Genomic DNA, 20,760 nt, shown 5'->3' on the forward strand with positions numbered 1-20,760 from the left:
ATCTTCCTAATTTTGTGCTAAGATAGTTTCAACATATAAGTTCAAATTTATTTTTTCAATATCAATATTTCAATATCCTAATTTTCTAGGTTTAATTTAAAAGCAATACTACAATACAAGTACACAAGTACAAGTCCGTTTTGGCCGATTATGTATCTTATAATTTAAAAAAAAAATGTGCATTAATAAAACCCGAGCCCACCTGTAACGACCCTAGATTTCCACATACTCAGAGTCGCTACTAACGTCTCATGCTCATCTATAATGCGGAAATATAACTCTTACATGAACATAATTGATAACGTAAACTTCAAAAAACATTTAAAACAACTCCTTCTCTGGAAAACACAGCCATGGTCTTAGTGTTTAAATATGAAATTTAGAGAAAACAAAAACAAGTACAAAATAATTTAAAACAATGAAATGCAAAAGAACATATTCTAACTTGAGACTAGAAATTTAAATTTGAGTCTACCCTATGCACGTGCCACAGTCTCTGCTCGCGATGCCGCCGTCCTCCGTACAAGTGCGCCTTGCCTTTACCTAAAAAATGAAATGGCACACGGCCTGAGTATTTCAAAGAATACTCAGTAAGTGGCCCCACTATAGGGGGCCATGCAAATGCAAACACATGCAATCATGATTTAGGGACCTATCTCTAATCATCTTAGGGGTGGCCTCCAGTCTCGGACAAATTGGATGTGTAGTACTTCCCTACACACGACTCACACGTGCGAATGTGAGTCCCCAGGGCGCTCGCACACCCCCTGGACCCTCTGGTCAAGCTAATCTGTAGCGACGTCCAGAGGTCAGCGGAACCCCATAGTGTCATGCGCCTCATGAACACCCTCATCTGTGTGCTTTCGCACCTGTGCGCATTCGCGCTCATCATAAGGTGCGCGTCCGCACTCATCATCTCTAGGGGAAGTAGTCCTATGCTTATGAACATACAAAATGCATGAGGTCCCTCTAAATCCATCGTAATGTCTCTTCTGACACAACCCTCTAGTCTCATCTCTTTGTTACTCTAGGTAACGCATACTCGTAGATATTTATATTAATATCATTTTCATGCTCTTAGGGTTGTGTCCTACGTCGATCTAACGACATGATGCAATATGGCACTCATCATCATCTAGCATGCTCAATATGGAAAACATCATCATATTAAGGTAAAAATCATGCAATCATCAAGCTCATCATAATGCCACAACGTGCGTCAAACATATCAAGCGTCACTCAACAAAATATGTATATACTGCACATATCATCAAAAATCATAATCCACACATCATCATAACTCATACAATTATTTAGCCTATCCTATAGTAAGGCCACTTACTTGGTTGGCCTTGGCCGAAGTACTCCCTAAATAGCTAAACGTAAGCTCCCATTCCGTGAGAGCTGCTTCCTACGTCGCTGGGGTTTGTTTCCTATCACACCGTTCACCACTTTCCGTTAGTATTTCACAATTAATTTACCTATAATTTAATAAATGTGAAATACGGCTCTGAAACGGCCTCGAATACCTTTATCGGGGCCGAAAACAGGTCCGGGAGGGTCGAAACAGTGGAAACCGGGCTGAAAACAGGTGAGCCGAGCCAAACAGCCGCTGGAGCCGCCGGAGGAGTCGCCGGAGCGTCACCGGAGGAAGCCCGAGCCGTTTGCGCCGAGCCGAGCCGAGGGACTGCCGCGCCGCTGTGTGACACGTGGCAGCAGCAGAGAAAGCCACGTCGGGCGGTAGTGTCGGGTCGAAGCGCGGGTCGCAGTCCGATTCGGGTCGTGGTTCGGGTCGCGGGCTGTGGAAGGCTACTGGGCCAAGGCTAATCGTTGGGCCTCGGCTTACTGGGTTGGGCCGCAAGTGTTTGGTTTGCAGGCAGGCTCAATTGGACCGTGGGTCTAGTCTGGGTTGGTTCAACTGAACCGTAGCTTCCGGGCCGGTTTGAGGTTTGGGCCGCTGTAGTTGGGCTGGGCTGAAGGCAGAGGCCAAGGGAGGAACGGGCAGGCTCTCCCGGGTTCTGGGTTCGGGTTGACCCGGATCCGTGGATCTCGTCTTCCTTACCCGACTTCGGCCGATTTTTCGGCGAGCTTTCTCTCTCCTTCCCGCGGTGTTTCCGTTGCCGATTTCAGTCCTCTTCCTTCCCTTTTCCTCTTTGTTCGTCGTCCTTCTTTCCTTTCTGGGAGTTTTGCGGCCTAAAAGCTCCTAAAAGCAAGAAACCTAATTTTCCAACCTCGGTTACCGACGACGACGCTTACGAAATTACACAAAACGCACCCTGAGTTATTGTGCTTTCGTTAGGGATCCCTCTTATGGTGGTAACAGGTCGTTTGGTGTCGGTTTGAGGGTTCGTCGGAAAAATTGGACACTCGCCGACGTTTGTCCGAAATCTCTTTCTCTCTCTCTCGAAATTTTCTCTCTTTTCTCCCTTTGCAGGTCTTCTGAAGATGCTGGGTGTCGTGGGCTGAGGGTGGGCGTGCTGTGACCGTCGTTTCGCGTGGGTTCCGCGAAACTCTGCGGTTGCCGGAAAACTCGCGGGTTTTCCGGCGACTGAGTTTTTTTTTTTTTTTTTTTTTTTTTCGTTTTCTCATTTTCCTTTATTTTATTTATATATATATATATATATATATTTCTTTCTTTCTTTCTTTCTTTCCCGGGTCGTTACACCACCACTAGTGGATGTTGTCCATTTTTGCCCGTTACGTATCGTTGTTAGTCTCACAGTTTCACGTAAAGAAACTAAGATGAAAAGTTTCTTATTTACTTGTGTAGAACATTAAACTTATTTACAGATGGGGCGTGGATTTTGTTAAAAACGAATACTCAAATTAAATTATATCAAATGATATTTAAACAATTAAATAAACTTATACCACCAAAAAAAAAAAAAAAAAAGTTATATCGATAATTATGACAATTATAAATGACAAATTAACTATATATTATAGCATTGAAAAAATGATATTTTATTTTAGCTATATTAATATATTATACATTTATTTTATTAAAAACTAAAAATATTCTCAGTTGTTTGGATTAAAGTATCATAACTGATAAGTTATTAATTTAGCTATCATTTCTTAAAATTATTTTTCAAAAGGTAAAAAACATAAAATTGATTTATTATTAAACTATAAACTTTAATCTTAAGTATTGATGGTAGGAAAATCATTTTTATAAAAGTATACCATAAACAATAAAATAAATAACCTTTAGTTTTTTAAAACATTTTACTCTCATTTCTTCTCATTTGTGACACTGAGATTTTCAAATTTCTATTTAAAATATATTAAAAAAAATGCCAAAGTATCTACCAATGAAATAAAGTATGGAAATTTTGTTATTAATTTTAAGTTTTAGAGCAAGAAAAAAAACTTAATTAGTTATGTTTGTAAAATAAATAAAAAATAAAAAAAAATAAAAAAACGAACCATCACAAGGGTTACCCAACTTATTCTTTTTATTCACCTTCAAGGTTGGCATACATTTTCATTTGTTCATGAACATGCATAACTCAAGAACAAAATAAATTAATAAAGGTGGTTGATCACATATTGATCCAAGTATGAACCAATTCATCAGTATTAGCTGCATTGTTTCTCAAGTAAATTCCACCGTCTTTAAACTTCCAAGTACAAGTTCCTACATCTCCATCTCGACATCTATCACGAAGCCATGTGGTATTCTTCTCGGGCCAAAAGCATTGGAAAAAGATATATGCATTCGGCTTATCCACTTTGCACCAATATACAGTCGGTTTCAAAAAATTATAGATAAAGTTAAATTGGTAATCATCTCCCAGTTTAAGAGAACGATGAATTCCTAAATCATTGTCGACCGTCTTGCAGTGCACCGTCAGATCGGGGATGCTTAGATCGTTAACAAAATGAATGAAATACCTGGAAATTGGTTGTACATTGGTCTTCTCAGACTCAACCTCAAGTTGAGCCCCAACCAAACCCAAACCCACCGTCACGAGCAACAATGCAGCCACATTCCTTATCATTTTGTGATCTAAATTTTTGTTGGGTCTATCTATTAACGTTGAACCTGAGGTAAATATATAGAAAAAAAATTAAAGAAATGAGCCTAAGAAAATTAATTATGTCACTAATTTTGCGGTATGCAAGATAATTTCATGGTAATACTCCTTTAATTACGTGCCTAAGATGGAAAAAGATCTTTATTTAGATGATTAAAAATAGGTTATCTAAAAAATTAATATCTTCCTAATTTAGTTTTGTTCCTAATTTTATGCTAGATTAATTGTTAATAGATAATTCAACAACTAAATGAATTAATAAAACTTCTCTCCATTTGTGAACTAACTCATAAGTTAAACGAGTAAATCCCATCTTTTTAAGTGTCGAAAACAAGAATTACGAAATACTCATGTAACCCTTCAAGCAAATGAAATTGGTAATATTATTATTGAGCAATATAATAGTGAGTAGAAATTGTAAATTTTGTACTTTGTACTTTGTACTTCAAGTAGGCGACATTGTACTTCAAAGCCAATTCGAGGGAACAATGAAGCTTCCTAGAGTCTTTCTGTCCAGGTGCAGGTCCCTTCTGCCTTTACACTCAAGAGCCACCTTCATCTGGCCCGAGAAACCTTTGCACGCCTCCGTTACCTTTTGGGAGGTCTAAACCCCTTAACTTTATTATAATATAAGATTAAAGCTACAAATACTATATTATAGCATTGAAATGGTATTATAAGTGAAAAATAACACATTATTTTATATATTTATTTTTCTAAAATCTAAATATCATTCATCTTTTTCATTTATAAGTCTTAATATCATGAGATCGAGATGCTAGTTGATAAGTTATTAATTTGGCTAAGTTTTGTTGGTAATACGCAAATCATTTCTTAAAATTATTTTTTCAAAGTATGGAAAAAAACATAAAAATGATTTATTATTAAACTCTCCATTTTAATCGTTTGAAATCATTACGATGGTATGAAAATCATTTTTATAAAAGTAAATGAAAATCATATTTAGCATATAAGTTTTAGTTGTGTAATCTTTCGGTCTAATTTCTTAACATTTGCGACAATATAATTTTTAAATTTTAATATACACCACTTATATATACCACTTATCAGTCGGAAACTATGAGAATCCGCTTCCTGAATTATTATAAACCAACCAGTCGGATTCACATTTTACCCAATCTTCGCTGTCTAGCCCGAAGCCTACATAATATACTACATAATACTATATAATACTATATACAAGAAAATTTTCTATTGAATGAATGGTACATGATTCTACGACAAGCAAGAAACAAATTATTTAATACTTCATCTCGATATTGATTAAGAAATTGAACGTCAGAAGAAGGATAGTTATATATTTTTTTCAAATATATACAAAGTCATCCTATAAAAGTATTGGATCATTGTTACAAATGAATTAAAATTTGGCAATTTTAAATTTTGGAGGAAAAAAACTTAAGTATGTAAAAAAAATAAATAATAATAATAAACAATGACTAGGGTTACCCAACTTATTTTCTTTATTCACTTTAAATGTTGTGTACTTCTTCATGTGTTCATGAATAGCTCAAGAACAAAATAAATTAATAATAGAGATACATTTTCATGTGTTCATGGATAACTCAGGAACAAAATGAATTAATAATAAAGGTTTCGTTCTTTATCTCGTAATGATCCAAGTATGAACCAATTCTTTAGTATTAGCTGCATTGTTTCTCAAGTAAATTCCATCATCTTTAGCCTTCCAGATACAAGTTCCTACATCTCCATCTCTGTATCTATCACGAAGCCATGTGCTCTTCCTCTCAGTCCAAAAGCATTCGAAAGAGATATGTTTATTCGGCCTCTCCACTTTGCACCAAAACAGAGTTGTTTTCCAGAAATTAACCTTAAAGTTAAATTGGTAATCCTCTCCCTTTCTCTAAATGATGAATTCTTAAATTATTGTCGGCCGACTTACAGTGCACCATCATATCGGTGATGCTTAGATCGCTAATCAAATGAATGTAGAGTCCCTATTAACGTCTCATACTCATCGATAATGCGGAAATATAACTCTTACATGAACAAAATTTATAACGTAAACTTAAAAAAAAGTTTAAAACAACTTCTTCCCTAGAAAACACAGCCATGGTCTTACGTGCTTAAATATGAAATACTAAAATTTAGAGAAAACAAAAACAAATACAAAATAATTTAAAACAATGAAATGCAAAACAACCTATTCTAACTTAAGACTAGAAATTTAAATATGAATCTACCCTATGCACGTGCCACAGTCTCTGCTCGCGATGCCGCCGTCCTCCGTACAAGTGCGCCTTGCCTTTACCTGAAAAATGATGTCTGAGTATTTCAAAGAATATAGTAAGTGGCCCCACTATAGGGGTCATGCAAATGCAAACACATGCAATCATGATTTAGGGACCTATCTCTAATCATCTTAGGGGTGCCCTCTACTCTCGAACAAATTGGATGTGTAGTACTTCCCTACACACGACTCACACGTGCGAGTGTGAATCTCCAGGGCGCTCGCACACCCCCTGGACCCTCTGGTCAAGCTAATCTGTAGCGACGTCCGGAGGTCAGCAGAACCCCATAGTGTCATGCGCCTCATGAACACCCTCATCTGTGTGCGTTCGCACTCATCGTACGGTGCGCGTCTGCATTCATCATCTCTAGGGGAAGTAGCCCTATGCTTATGAACATACAATATGCATGAGGTCCCTCTAAATCCATCATAATGTCTCTTCTGACACAACCCTCTAGTCTCATCTCTTTGTTACTCTAGGTAACACATACTCGTGGATATTTATATTAATATTATTTTCACGCTCTTAGGGTTGTGTCCTATGTCGATCTAACGACATGATGCAATATGGCACTCATCATCATATATCATGCTCAATATGGAAAACATCATCATATTAAGGTAAACGTCACACAATCATCATACTCATCATATTTCCACAAAGTGCATCAAACATATCAAGTACGTCATTCATCAAAATATATATATACTGCACACATCATCAAGTATCGTAACCCACACATCATCATAACTCATAAGCCGCATCGTACGACATAGTTCATACATCATCATAACTCATACAATTTTTTAGCCTATCCTATAGTAAGACCACTTACCTGGTTGGCCTTAGCCGAAGTATTCCCTAATTTATTTAATGTAAGCTCTCGTTCCTCGAGAACTACATCAAATGTTGCCAAGGTTTGATTCCTATCGCATCGTTCGTCACCTTTTGTTAGTATTTCACATTTTAATTAATAATCCAACTAATAGTGTGAACTACGGCTCTAAACGGCCTCAATAAAAATCGAGTTCCATGTTTTCATTGTTTCTAAATTATATAGAATAATAAAACTAAAAACTTAAATTAAAAATATGTCAATATTATTAATATTTCAAGCGGCTTGGATAGTTCAACCTTTAATGTTATATCCTATAGATACAAATATAATAACTTTTCATATCTTCCATTCTCAATCTCTCACTTTATGTTATTTTTTAATTATGTTGTTTACGGTAGGTGCCATCTGAACAGTACTTGCCATTTTCAAACCGTTCTAATTTTCTTTCCTAAAATTTCTCTATTTTTTTTTCTTTTTCCTTTTAACTCTCGTTCTTTCAAGCAGTTCAATTCTACCTCCCTATCTCATTATTTTAATCCATTTAAATCTAACTCTTTTAATCAGTTTCTTCAATGAATTTAATTCTATAATTCTTTTAAGTAGTTTCTTCCGACGAGTTTAATTCTATTCCCATATCTAAATCTAACACTTTTAATCAGTTTCTTCAATGAGTTTAATTCTATAATTCTTTTAAGTAGTTTCTTAGGAGTTTAATTCTACTCCCATATCTAAATCGTTTAATTCTCTAAATGTTTAATTCTCTTCCGCTGTTTATTCTATTCCCAGATATATATATATATTTTTTTTCGGCTTTTATATTTCCAAATCTAATCTTCTCCTCTTTACATGTATTGTTTTTATTTTCTTCTCTTTTCATGTATTGTTTTTTATTATTATTATTATTACTTGGATCTCTTTTCCCAATCTTCCTCTCTCTCTTTCTTTTTTTTTTTTTTCATCCTGTTTTCCAAATTTTTATTTTTTTATTTTTTTTTTATTTGGATATGTTTTCTAGGTTCCTTTTCTTCCTCTCTTTCTTATCTATCTATTCTTCTTTTCTCACCAAGACTCTTTTAGGATAGATAATTTCTAATTCAGATTATTGCAGATAATTTCTAAATTTCTAACTCATATCTAAATAATTGCTAATATCCTTCCTTAACGAAAGATAAATCTGACTACTAATCTTTTCAATTGACATCTCTCTTAGTTTATCTGCCTACTATCTCTCAATTATCTGCCTTCTTCTAATCTCTCCATTATTGTCTAACCATCTCTCCATCATTATTGTCTAACCATCTCTCCATCATATGCATTTTTTTCCTCCAGAAGATATTTTCTTTAGGTTTCTGTTTTGTTGGATGACTTATTGATACTGGATGAGAGAGGTATTTTAGGGGAGGGGATGAGAGATTGAAGGAGAAGTGGTCAGTTTTTTTTTTTTCTTCTTCCTTATTTTGTTATTTTAATTTTAATATATATATATATATATATATATATATATTAAACCATCTTATTTATTTTGTTATAAAAAGAACTTTCGTCCTCAAAAGTCTCCAACTCTTATACTAGTTCGGAGAGTTTTCCACTTATTTCGACCTCAATCTCCCACTAGCCTCTTTGTTGTGGTGATTTCGCCACAACACCTTAACGAACGCAATGTTTCTGTTGCGTAATGCTTTTACTTCTCTCGTTAAGATTCTTATTGGATTTTTCCTCGTAACTTTCATTAAGTTGGAGTGGTTCATAGTCTATTACCTTGATAGGGTCCGTAATGTACTTCCTCAGCATCGACACGTGAAATATATCATGAACTCCTGAGAGGGCGGGAGGTAGGGCTAACTTATACGCTACTAGACCGACCTGCTCGAGAATCTCAAATAGTCCAATGAATTTAGGACTTAACTTGCCCGTACGTCCGAACCTTAAGACACCTTTCATAGGTGCCACCTTGAGGAATACTAGGTCCCTTGTCTCAAACTCTAAGCTTCTACGCCTTACATCGGCGTAGCTTTTCTGTTGAATTTTAGCGGTACGCATCCTCGCTCGAATTTTTATGAACAGTCTCATTGGTGAATCGAACCAGCTCAGGTCCTACTAACTCTCTTTCGCCTACTTCATTCCAACATAGTGGGGACCTACACCGTTTCCCATACAGGGCCTCAAACGGTGTCATACCAATAGTGGCTGGAAGTTGTTATTATATGAGAATTCCATGAGGTGGAGTTTGGAATCCCAACTTCCCTTAAAATCTAGTACGCAAGCGCATAACATGTCCTCTAGAAGTTGGTTTAAACGCTCAGTATGTCCACCTGTTTGGGGGTGAAAAGCAGTACTAAAGTCGAGGCGGGTACCCAGCGCTTTTTGAAGTCCGAGTTAGAACGCTGACGTAAAGCGTGGGTCCCGATCTGACACTATAGACACTGGGACTCCATGTAGTCTTACTATTTCTTTCACATACAACTGTGCCCAATTGTCAACTGTATATGTAGCTTTCCCAGGTAGGAAGTGTGTCGACTTGGTCAACCTATCGACAACTACCCCATCACTGTATAGCCTTTAAGCGTTTTGGGTAATCTTACTATGAAGTCCATTGCTATGTTTTCCCACTTCCACTCTAGTATGCTTAGGGGATGCAACAACCCCGCCGCCTTTTATCTAGGAGCTTTCACTTGTTGACAAACTAAGCACTTGCTCACAAACTCGGTCACGTCCCTCTTCATGCTCTTCCACCAGAAGTGTTGTTTTAAATCTTGGTACATCTTAGTACCTCCTTGGTGCATGGCAAATGGCGAGGTGTGAGCTTTGTTAGTATTTCTTTCCTTAGCTCCTCTATTGTTGAGACGTATAGGCGTCCCTGATACAATAGCCCTTCATCTGAGGTCTTCGAGAATCCATTTACTAGACTCTCAGCTAGCTGGCTTAAGGCTTTCTGTAGGTTTGGATCCTCTCGTTGGGAGGTAACCATTCTTTGCCTAAGTGTAGGTTGCACTGTAAGTCGGGCCAGTTGTGCTATGACCCTCTCGGTCGCTACAACTATGTTGGCTCCCTCGAATTTTCTTTGTACCCTTACTTCCCTCGTAATGAGGGCTGAAGAGTGGGCCGCCTTTCTACTCAAAGCGTCTGCGACCACATTTTCTTTTCCAGGGTGGTACTGGATATCTACATCGTAGTCCTTCACCAATTCTAACCACCTTCTCTGTCTCATATTTAACTCTTTTTGGGTGAATAAATATTTAAAATCTTGTGGTCGATTAAACTTTGAATTTTCTCTCCATACAGGTAATGTCACCAAATTTTCAGCGTGAACACTACAGCGGCCAACTCCAGGTCGTGGGTAGGGTAATTATCTTCGTATTCTTTTAGTTGACGGGACGCGTATGCAACAACTTTACCGTGTTGCATTAACATACATCCTAGTCCATTCTTTAAAGGCGTCACTATAGATTACATACTCTTCTGAGATATTGGGAACCTTGAGTACCGGGACGGTTACGAATCTCTCTATTAGGTTCTCGAAGCTTGCCTCACTAGCATCATTTCATATAAATGGTACCCCTTTTCTCATTAACTGTGCCAAATGCAAGGCTATTCTAGAAAAGTCCTACACGAACCTTCGATAGTATCTCGCTAGTCCCAAGAAACTCTGTTTTGATGTTACCGAAGTTGGGCGTTCCTACTTTGTGACCGCTTTGACCTTAGTAGGATCTACGGATATTCCGTCCTTGGTCGCCACGTATCCTAGGAAAGAGACTTATCGTAACCAAAATTCTGCATACAACTTGTTCTCTCTTAGGGTGGCTAGGACTTTTCAGAGGTGTTCCTGGTGTTTCAAGTTTATTTTCGAGTACACAAGGATGTCATCAATGAGCACGATCACAAAAGTGTCTAGACAGTTCTTGAACACTCGGTTCATTAACTCCGTTAACACAGCTGGAGCATTGGTGAGGCCAAATGACATACCACGAACTTAAAGTGATTATACCTTGTCCTAAATGCTGTATTTGGTGCGTCTTTTTCTTTACTCTTTATTTAATGGTAACCTGACCGCAGATCTATCTTAGAAAATATCGTTGCTTCTCTTAGTTGATCGAACAAGTCTTCTATTCTAGGCTGAGGGTATTTGTTCTTTATGGTTCTCTTATTTAACTCTCTGTAATCGATGCACAAACACATCGATCCATCTTTCTTTTGAACAAACAACACTGGCGCACCCCAGGGGAATATGCTAGGTCGAATGAACCCTTTATCCCGAAAGTCTTGTAATTGCGCCTTGAGTTCTTTCAACTCTGCTAGCGCCATGCGATAGGGTGCTTTAGAAATAGGCCCAGTTCCCGGCTCGAGTTCGATGATGAAGTCGACCGCTCGGGAAGGGGGTATTCCAGGTAGGTCATCCAGATACACATTTGGGAACTCGTTTACGATGGACACGTTTTCTAGGGTCTTTTCTTTTCCTCTTATGTCTACGGCACATGCTAAATAGTCTAACCGCCTTGTTGGACTAGTCTCTTTGTTTTCATCAACAAAACTACCTTTGAGGTAGTCTCGGTACTTGTGCCTTTAAATTTAAAGCTAGGTCACACCGGTGGTGAGAATATCTCTTTTCTTTTTTTTTCTTTTTTTTTTTGCGACAGTCTATACTAGCACGGTTTACAGCTAGTCAATCCATGCCTAGTATTACGTCGAAGTCGGTCATCTTTACTACTATTAGGACTACGCTTAGAGTTTGGTCGGCTACTATTTCTTGGTCATTTTTTACTGTAACGACCCGGGAAAGAAAGAAAAAATATATATATATATATATATCATAAATAAATAATTGAAAACGAAAAAACGAAAAAAAAAAAAAAAAAAACCCAGTCGCCGAAAACCCGCGAGTTTTCCGGCGACCGCCGAGTTTCGCGGAACCCACGCGAAACGACGGCCACAGCATGCCCACCCTCAGCCCAGCATCTTCAGAACACCTGCAAAGGGAGAAAAGAGAGAAAATTTCGAGAGAGAGAGAGAGATTTCGGACAAACGTCGGCGAGTGTCCAGTTTCTCCGACGAGCCCTCAAACCACCCTGAAACCGACACCAAACGACCTGTTACTACCGTAAGAGAGATCCCTAACGAAAGCACAATAACTCAGGGTGCGTTTTGTGTTATTTCGTAAGCGTCGTCGTCAGTAACCGAGGTCGGAAAGTTAGGTTTCTTAATCGATTCTTAGATCTATGGCTTTTAGGAGCTTTTAGGCCGCAAAACTCCCAAAAAGGAAAGAAGGACGACGAACAAAGAGAAAAAGGGAAGGAAGGGGACCGAAATCGGCAACGGAAACGCCGCGGGAAGGAGAGAGAAAGCTCGCCGAAAAATCGGCCAAAGTCGGGTAAGGAAGACGAGATCCACGGATCCGGGTCAACCCGAACCCAGAACCCGGGAGAGCCAGCCCGTTCCTTCCTTGGCCTCTGCCTTCGGCCCAGCCCAACTACAGCGGCCCAAACCTCAAACCGGCCCAGAAGCTACGATTCAGTTGAACCAACCCATACTAGACCCACGGTCCAATTGAGCCGGCCTACAAACCAAACACTTGCGGCCCAGCCCAGTAAGCCGAGGCCCAACGTTTAGCCTTGGCCCAGTAGCCTTCCACAGCCCGCGACACGAACCACAACCCGAACCGGACTCCGACCTGCGTTTCGACCCGACACTACCGCCCGACGTGGCTTTCTCTGCTGCTACCACGTGTCACACAGCGGCGCGGTAGTCCTCGGCTCGGCTCGGCGCAAACGGCTCGGGCTCCCTCTGGTGACGCTCCGGCGGCTCCTCTAGCGGCTCCAGCGGCTGTTCGGCTCGGCTCACCTGTTTTCAGCCCGGTTTCCACTGTTACGACCCTCCCGGATCTGTTTTCGGCCCCGATTAAGGTATCCGAGGCTGTTTTAGAGCCGTATTTCACATTTATTAAATTATAGGTAAATTAATTGTGAAATACTAACGGAAAGTGGTGAACGGCGTGATAGGAAACAAACCCAGGGAAGTAGGCAGCAGCTCTCACGGAACGGGAGCTTACGTTTAGCTATTTAGGGAGTACTTCGGCCAAGGCCAACCAAGTAAGTGGCCTTACTATAGGATAGGCTAAATAAATTGTATGATGCTTGATGATATGTGCCAGTTTATACATATTTGGTTGAGTGACGCTTAATATGTTTGACGCACGTTGTGGCATTATGATGAGCATGGTGATTGCATGATTTTTACCTTAATATGATGATGTTTTCCATATTGAGCATGCTAGATGATGATGAGTGCCATATTGCATCATGTCGTTAGATCGACGTAGGACACAACCCTAAGAGCATGAAAATGATATTAATATAAATATCCACGATATGCGTTACCTAGAGTAACAAAGAGATGAGACTAGAGGGTTGTGTCAGAAGAGACATTACGATGGATCTAGAGGGACCTCATGCATTTTGTATATTCATAAGCATAGGGCTACTTCCCCTAGAGATGATGAGTGCGGACGCGCACCTTATGATGAGCGCGAATGCGCACAGGTGCGAAAGCACACAGATGAGGGTGTTCATGAGGCGCATGACACTATGGGGTTCCGCTGACCTCCGGACGTCGCTACAGATTAGCTTGACCAGAGGGTCCAGGGGGTGTGCGAGCCCCCTGGGGACTCACACTCGCACGTGTGAGTCGTGTGTAGGGAAGTACTACACATCCAATTTGTCCGAGACTGGAGGCCACCCCTAAGATGATTAGAGATAGGTCCCTATTCATGATTGCATGTGTTTGCATTAGCATGGCCCCTATAGTGGGGTCACTTACTGAGTATTTCTTCGAAATACTCAGGCCGTATGCCATATTGTTTTTCAGGTAAAGGCAAGGCTCCCATGTACGGTTGACGGTGGTATCGTGATCAGAGATTGTGGCGCGTGCATAGGATAGTTGCATATTTAATTCCTAGTCTTGGTTAGGATAGGGCGTTTGCATTTCATTCATTTATATTAATTAATTTGTAATCGTTTTATTTTATCTTTTTGAACTCCAGCACGATGTTTGAAACACGTAAGTCCGGCAATGTTTTCCAATGTTTTAATGTATTTTGAACTTTTAAATTTTTCCACTAATAAAGATGAGCATGCTTAGATTTTTATTCTGCATTAGAGATGAGCATGAGACGTTAGTGGCGACTCTAGATATGTGGAAATTTAGGGTCGTTATAGTTGGTATCAGAGCTCTAGGTTTTAGATTCTGTAGGCTAGCCTACGATGTAGGCTTGGCACGCTCCACGGTCCCAACGTCGACGCCCCGTCACCATCAGGTACGCCTTGCATAAGATAAGAAAAGAGAAATGTTTTAAAACTCGCATGCATTTTTTTTTTTTTTTTTTATGTTGACATTATTGAAATGGTTGTGATATTTCACGTATTTATTTAAGAGTATGATGTCATGTGTTGCATGCTGAGTAATTTTGTTAGTAGCATGATATGATGCTTAGCATGATGAATGTTTACCTCTTTGGCGTTACGATGTATTGTATAGTGTGCGTATTGTTATATATATATATGCATAGTATTAAGGCCTTAGACTTAAGCAACCTTATATTGGTTTATAGAACCATGCCCGGAGGACGAGGAAGAGGAAGAGGAAGAGGAAGAGGAAGACGAGGAAGGGGGCGACCCCGTCGTAGAGAAGTAGGACGAAGTGTGGCGGTAGAGGGCCCACCTCAAGAAAGATCAGAGACTGGGCCGGTAACAGTTACGCCGCCCCCAATCTTACCTCCAGTTGAGCTACCTCCTCTAGCTCCACTACAAGCTGAGCCTCCACCACCAGTACAGCCTCCACCACAAGTAGAACCTCCACCCCAGCCTACCCTACCACTCCAAGTCGCACCTGAAGCTGCACCCGTGGGTGGAGTAGATGCTAATACTAGGTTAATGTGTGACTCCATCCAAGCCCTAATTCAAACCTTGGTAACCAACCAGCAAGCCAGTCTACAAAAGGCCCAGGAACAAGCCCAAGCACAGGCCCAGGCACAGGCGTTGGCATTGGCACAGGTACAGGCACAGGTACAGGCACAGGCACAGGCACAGGCACAGGCACAGGCACAGGCACAGGCACAGGCACAGGCACAGGCCAATGCCCCAGTAAACCCTCCACAACCTGTTAGATGTTCAAACTGGATAAGGGATTTCAAGAGATACGACCCTCGACCATTCACTGGTTCCCTAGTAGACCCCATAGAAGCCCAAATGTGGATTGCAGCGGTGGAAACCACCTTTGAGACTATGGAGTGCCCAGAGAACCAAAAGGTCGCCTGTGCAACCTTCGTCCTACAAAAGGACGCAGAGATATGGTGGAGAGATAACAAAACCCTCCTTAACCCAGAAGGGGGACCAATGAACTGGGAACGATTTAAGGAGGCCTTCCTTAAAGAATATTATCCTAAGTCAGAGCGACTTAAAAGGCAGCAGGAGTTCGCTCACCTGGTACAGGGAGGACTCACAGTAGAGAAGTACAACCGAGAGTTTAATAAACTCAAGAGATTTGCACCGTCCATGGTGGACACTGAGGAAAAGATGACAGGAGAAATTTATATTGGGTTTGGAACCAAGAATCCGCCGCGTGTTGGAGGCGTTCAACCCAAAGACCTATGAGGAAGCCTTGAGAACTGCCAAGGCTTTAGAGAAACCAAAGGATGAGAAACAACGTGAAGAGCCAGTTATAATTGGGCAGAAGCGTCCTCATGAATCAGGAGGCTCTAACCGTCCACCACCAGCACGTAGGCACCGTTCCAATAACAGACCCGCTCCTAGATGGGATGATCGACGCCCTCCCCGACATACTGACAGGAACCCCAGGAATCAAGATGGGGCCAGAGGGAGGAGAGAGGAAGGGTGCACTATCTGTGGAAGACTACACGGTGGGAGGTGCATGGCTGGCAGCCGAGCGTGTTATAGATGTGGTCAAGAGGGGCACATCGCCGTGAACTGCACGACCGGAAATGCTACAGCACAAGCAAACCCGCCCAGAGTAGTAGAGCGAACGGATCAACCAGCACCACCGCGAGCTCAAGCTAGGGCATAAGCGTCAACCAGCAAGGACACTGGGAGGTCCGATGCCGTGGTGACAGGTACACTATCCATTTTAGGTCATTTCGCTTTTACCTTATTTGATTCTGGTTCCACGCATTCCTTTATTTCCATGCCTTTTGTTGTACAAGCAGGGTTCGAATTAGAACCCTTATTGCATGAAATGTTTGTAAGCACCCCTGCGGGGGTAGACTTAGTGTCTAGGGATAGAGTAAAGGATGGCCAAGTAATCATAGGGAACCAAACTTTAAGCGTTGACCTGATAGTGGTAAACATGACAGATTTCGACGTCATACTAGGCATGGATTGGTTAGCTGAAAATCGAGCTAGTATAGACTGTCGCAAAAAGGAAGTAAAATTTTCACCGCCGACAAGACCTACCTTTAAATTTAAAGGCACAAATACCGGGATTACCCCCAAGGTAGTCTCGATGATGAAAGCAAAGAGGTTAGTCCAACAAGGTGGATGGGCTATATTAGCATGTGCTGTAGACGTGAGAGGAAAGGAAGAGACCCTAGTAAACGTGCCAATAGTAAATGAGTTCCCAGATGTATTTCCGGATGACTTACCTGGTATACCCCCTTCCCGAGCGGTCGACTTCGTCATCGAACTCGAGCCGGGAACTGGGCCTATTTCCAAAGCACCCTATCGCATGGCGCCAGCAGAGTTGAAGGAACTCAAGGCGCAACTGCAAGACTTACTAGATAAAGGATTCATTCGACCTAGCGTGTCCCCCTGGGGTGCGCCAGTGTTGTTTGTTAAGAAGAAAGATGGATTGATGCGTCTGTGCATCGATTACAGAGAGCTAAACAAGAGAACCATAAAAAACAAATATCCTCTGCCTAGAATAGAAGACTTGTTTGATCAACTCAGAGAAGCAACAGTATTCTCTAAGATAGATCTTCGGTCCGGTTACCACCAAATTAGGATTAATGAAAAAGACGTACCAAAAACAGCGTTTAGGACAAGGTACGGTCACTACGAGTTTGTAGTGATGTCATTTGGCCTCACCAATGCCCCAGCTGTATTTATGGAGTTAATGAACCGGGTATTCAAAGAATGCCTAGACATGTTTGTGATTGTGTTCATTGACGACATCCTCATATACTCGAGAACCGACCTAGAGCACGAGGAACACCTCCGAAAAGTCCTAACCACCCTAAGAGAGCACAAGTTGTACGCCAAGTTCTCCAAATGCGAATTTTGGTTACGACAAGTCTCCTTCCTAGGACACGTGGTGTCAAAGGACGGAATATCTGTAGATCCCACCAAGGTCGAAGCGATCACAAAGTGGGAACGCCCAACTACGGTAACGGAAGTAAGGAGTTTCCTAGGATTGGCAGGATATTATCGAAGGTTCGTGCAGGACTTCGCTAAAATATCCTCGCCTTTAACAAAGTTAACAAAAAAAGGGGTGCCATTTAGATGGGATGATGCTTGTGAGGCAAGCTTCCAGAACCTAAAAGAGAGATTGGTAACCGCCCCGGTACTCATAGTACCCGAGAGCTCAGAAGGATATGTGATCTATAGTGATGCCTCCATGAAAGGACTGGGATGTGTGTTAATGCAACACGACAAGGTTGTCGCATACGCATCTCGTCAACTTAAAGAATAAGAAAAGAACTACCCTACCCATGACCTAGAGTTGGCCGCTGTAGTGTTCGCGCTGAAAATCTGGCGACATTACCTGTATGGCGAGAAAACCCAAATTTTTACCGACCACAAAAGTTTGAAATACTTCTTCACCCAGAAAGAGTTAAACATGAGGCAGAGAAGGTGGTTAGAATTGGTGAAGGATTATGACGTCGATATCCAGTACCACCCTGGGAAAGCAAATGTGGTTGCAGATGCCTTGAGTAGGAAGACGACCCACTCGTCGGCCCTCATTACGAGGGAAGTAAGGGTACAAAGAGAGTTCGAGCGAGCCAACATAGCTGTAGCAACCGAGGGAGTCATAGCACAGCTGGCCCGACTCACGGTACAACCTACGCTTAGGCAGAGAATTATTACCTCCCAACGAGAGGATCCTAACCTACAGAAAGTCCTAGGGCAGCTAGACGAAAGTCCAGTAGATGGATTCTCGAAATCATCAGATGAAGGACTATTGTATCATGGACGCTTATGTGTTCCGGCAATAGAAGATTTAAGGAAGGAAATACTGATGGAAGCTCACAACTCACCATTTGCTATGCATCCAGGAGGTACTAAGATGTACCAAGATTTAAAACAACACTTTTGGTGGAAGAGCATGAAGAGGGATGTGGCCGGGTTTGTGAGCAAGTGCTTAGTTTGTCAACAAGTGAAAGCTCCAAGACAAAAGGCGGCGGGGTTGTTGCAGCCCCTAAGCATACCGGATTGGAAGTGGGAAAACATAGCGATGGACTTCATAGTAGGTTTACCCAAAACGCCCAAGGGCTATACAGTGATCTGGGTAGTTGTCGATAGGTTGACCAAGTCGGCACACTTTCTACTTGGGAAGGTTACATATACAGTTGACAATTGGGCACAACTGTACGTGAAAGAAATAGTAAGACTACATGGAGTCCCAGTGTCTATAGTGTCGGATCGGGATCCACGCTTTACGTCAGCATTTTGGCGCGGACTTCAAAAAGCACTAGGTACCCGCCTCGGCTTTAGTACCGCCTTTCACCCCCAAACAGATGGACAAACGGAGCGTTTAAACCAAATTCTAGAGGACATGCTACGCGCTTGAGTACTAGATTTTAAGGAAAGTTGGGATTTCAAACTCCACCTAATGGAATTCTCGTATAACAACAGTTTCCAAGCAACTATTGGAATGGCACCGTTTGAGGCCCTGTACGGGAAATGGTGTAGGTCCCCACTATGTTGGGACAAGGTAGGAGAGAAAGAATTAGTAGGACCCGAGTTGGTTCGACTCACCAATGAGGCTGTCCAGAAAATTCGAGCGAGGATGCGTACCGCTCAAAGTAGACAGAAAAGCTACGCCGATGTAAGGCGTAAAAGCCTGGAGTTTGAGGTGGGGGACCCAGTATTCCTCAAGGTGGCACCTATGAAAGGTGTGTTAAGATTCGGACATAAGGGCAAGTTAAGTCCTAAATTCATTGGACCATTTGAGATCCTAGAGCGAGTTGGTCCGGTAGCGTATAAGTTAGCCTTACCTCCAGCCCTCTCAGGAGTACATGATGTATTTCATGTGTCGATGCTGAGGAAGTACATTACGGATCCTATCCACGTAATAGACTACGAACCACTCCAACTCAATGAAGATCTGAGCTACGAGGAAAAACCAGTAAGAATCTTAGCTAGAGAGGTAAAAACCTTACGCAACAGGAGTATTGCATTCGTTAAGGTACTGTGGCGGAATCACCACAGTGAGGAAGCCACGTGGGAGCGTGAGGACGAGATAAGAGAGAAATACCCCGAGTTGGTACAAGAGTTTGAGACTTTCGAGGACGAAAGTTCTTTTTAGGGGTAGATAATGTAACGACCCGGGAAAGAAAGAAAAAAAAAATATATATATATATATATATAATAAATAAATAAATGAAAACGAAAAAACGAAAAAAAAAAAAAAAAAAAAAAACCAGTCGCCGGAAAACCCGCGAGTTTTCCGGCGACCGCCGAGTTTCGCAGAACCCACGCGAAACGACGGCCACAGCACGCCCACCCTCAGCCCAGCATCTTCAGAACACCTGCAAAGGGAGAAAAGAGAGAAAATTTCGAGAGAGAGAGAGAGATTTTGGACAAACGTCGGCGAGTGTCCAGTTTCTCCGACGACCCCTCAAACCACCCTTAAACCGACACCAAACGACCTGTTACTACCGTAAGAGAGATCCCTAACGAAAGCACAATAACTCAGGGTGCGTTTTGTGTTATTTCGTAAGCGTCGTCATCGGTAACCGAGGTCGGAAAGTTAGGTTTCTTAATCGATTCTTAGATCTATGGCTTTTAGGAGCTTTTAGGCCCCAAAACTCCCAAAAAGGAAAGAAGGACGACGAACAAAGAGGAAAAGGGAAGGAAGAGGACCGAAATCGGCAACAGAAACGCCGCGGGAAGGAGAGAGAAAGCTCGCCGGAAAATCGGCCAAAGTCGGGTAAGGAAGACGAGATCCACGGATCCGGGTCAACTCGAACCCAGAACCCGGGAGAGCCAGCCCGTTCCTCCCTTGGCCTCTGCCTTCGGCCCAGCCCAACTACAGCGGCCCAAACCTCAAACCGGCCCAGAAGCTACGATTCAGTTGAACCAACCCATACTAGACCCACGGTCCAATTGACCCGGCCTACAAACCAAACACTTGCGGCCCAGCCCAGTAAGCCGAGGCCCAACGTTTAGCCTTGGCCCAGTAGCCTTCCACAGCCCGCGACCCGAACCACAACCCGAACCGGACTCCGACCCTCGCTTCGACCCGACACTATGGCAATTATAAATGACTAATTGAAAAAATGGTATTTTATTTTAGCTATATTAATATATTATACCTTTATTTCATTAAAAACTAAAAATATTCTCGGTTGTTTGGATCAAAATATCATAATTGATAAGTTATTAAT

At 41.6% G+C, this 20,760-nt stretch overlaps 2 protein-coding genes across 2 annotated transcripts; one reads left to right on the top strand and one right to left on the bottom strand.

Annotated features, from left to right (window-relative positions):
- Positions 1-3,545: 3,545 nt before the first annotated feature.
- LOC147789416 (S-protein homolog 74-like) lies at positions 3,546-4,004 on the bottom strand. Its single transcript, XM_087117586.1, has one exon. The coding sequence runs from the start codon at positions 4,002-4,004 to the stop codon at positions 3,546-3,548; it is 459 nt and encodes a 152-aa protein (XP_086973712.1).
- Positions 4,005-19,083: 15,079 nt separating this feature from the next.
- On the top strand, positions 19,084-19,710 carry LOC147789417 (uncharacterized). The gene has a single exon (XM_087117694.1). The coding sequence runs from the start codon at positions 19,161-19,163 to the stop codon at positions 19,677-19,679; it is 519 nt and encodes a 172-aa protein (XP_086973820.1). The 5' UTR covers positions 19,084-19,160; the 3' UTR covers positions 19,680-19,710.
- The last annotated feature ends 1,050 nt before the right edge of the window (positions 19,711-20,760 follow it).

This window comes from Cucurbita pepo, chromosome 14, assembly GCF_057944985.1.
Source record: "Cucurbita pepo subsp. pepo isolate OVF chromosome 14, ASM5794498v1, whole genome shotgun sequence".
Classification (NCBI taxonomy): domain Eukaryota; kingdom Viridiplantae; phylum Streptophyta; class Magnoliopsida; order Cucurbitales; family Cucurbitaceae; genus Cucurbita; species Cucurbita pepo.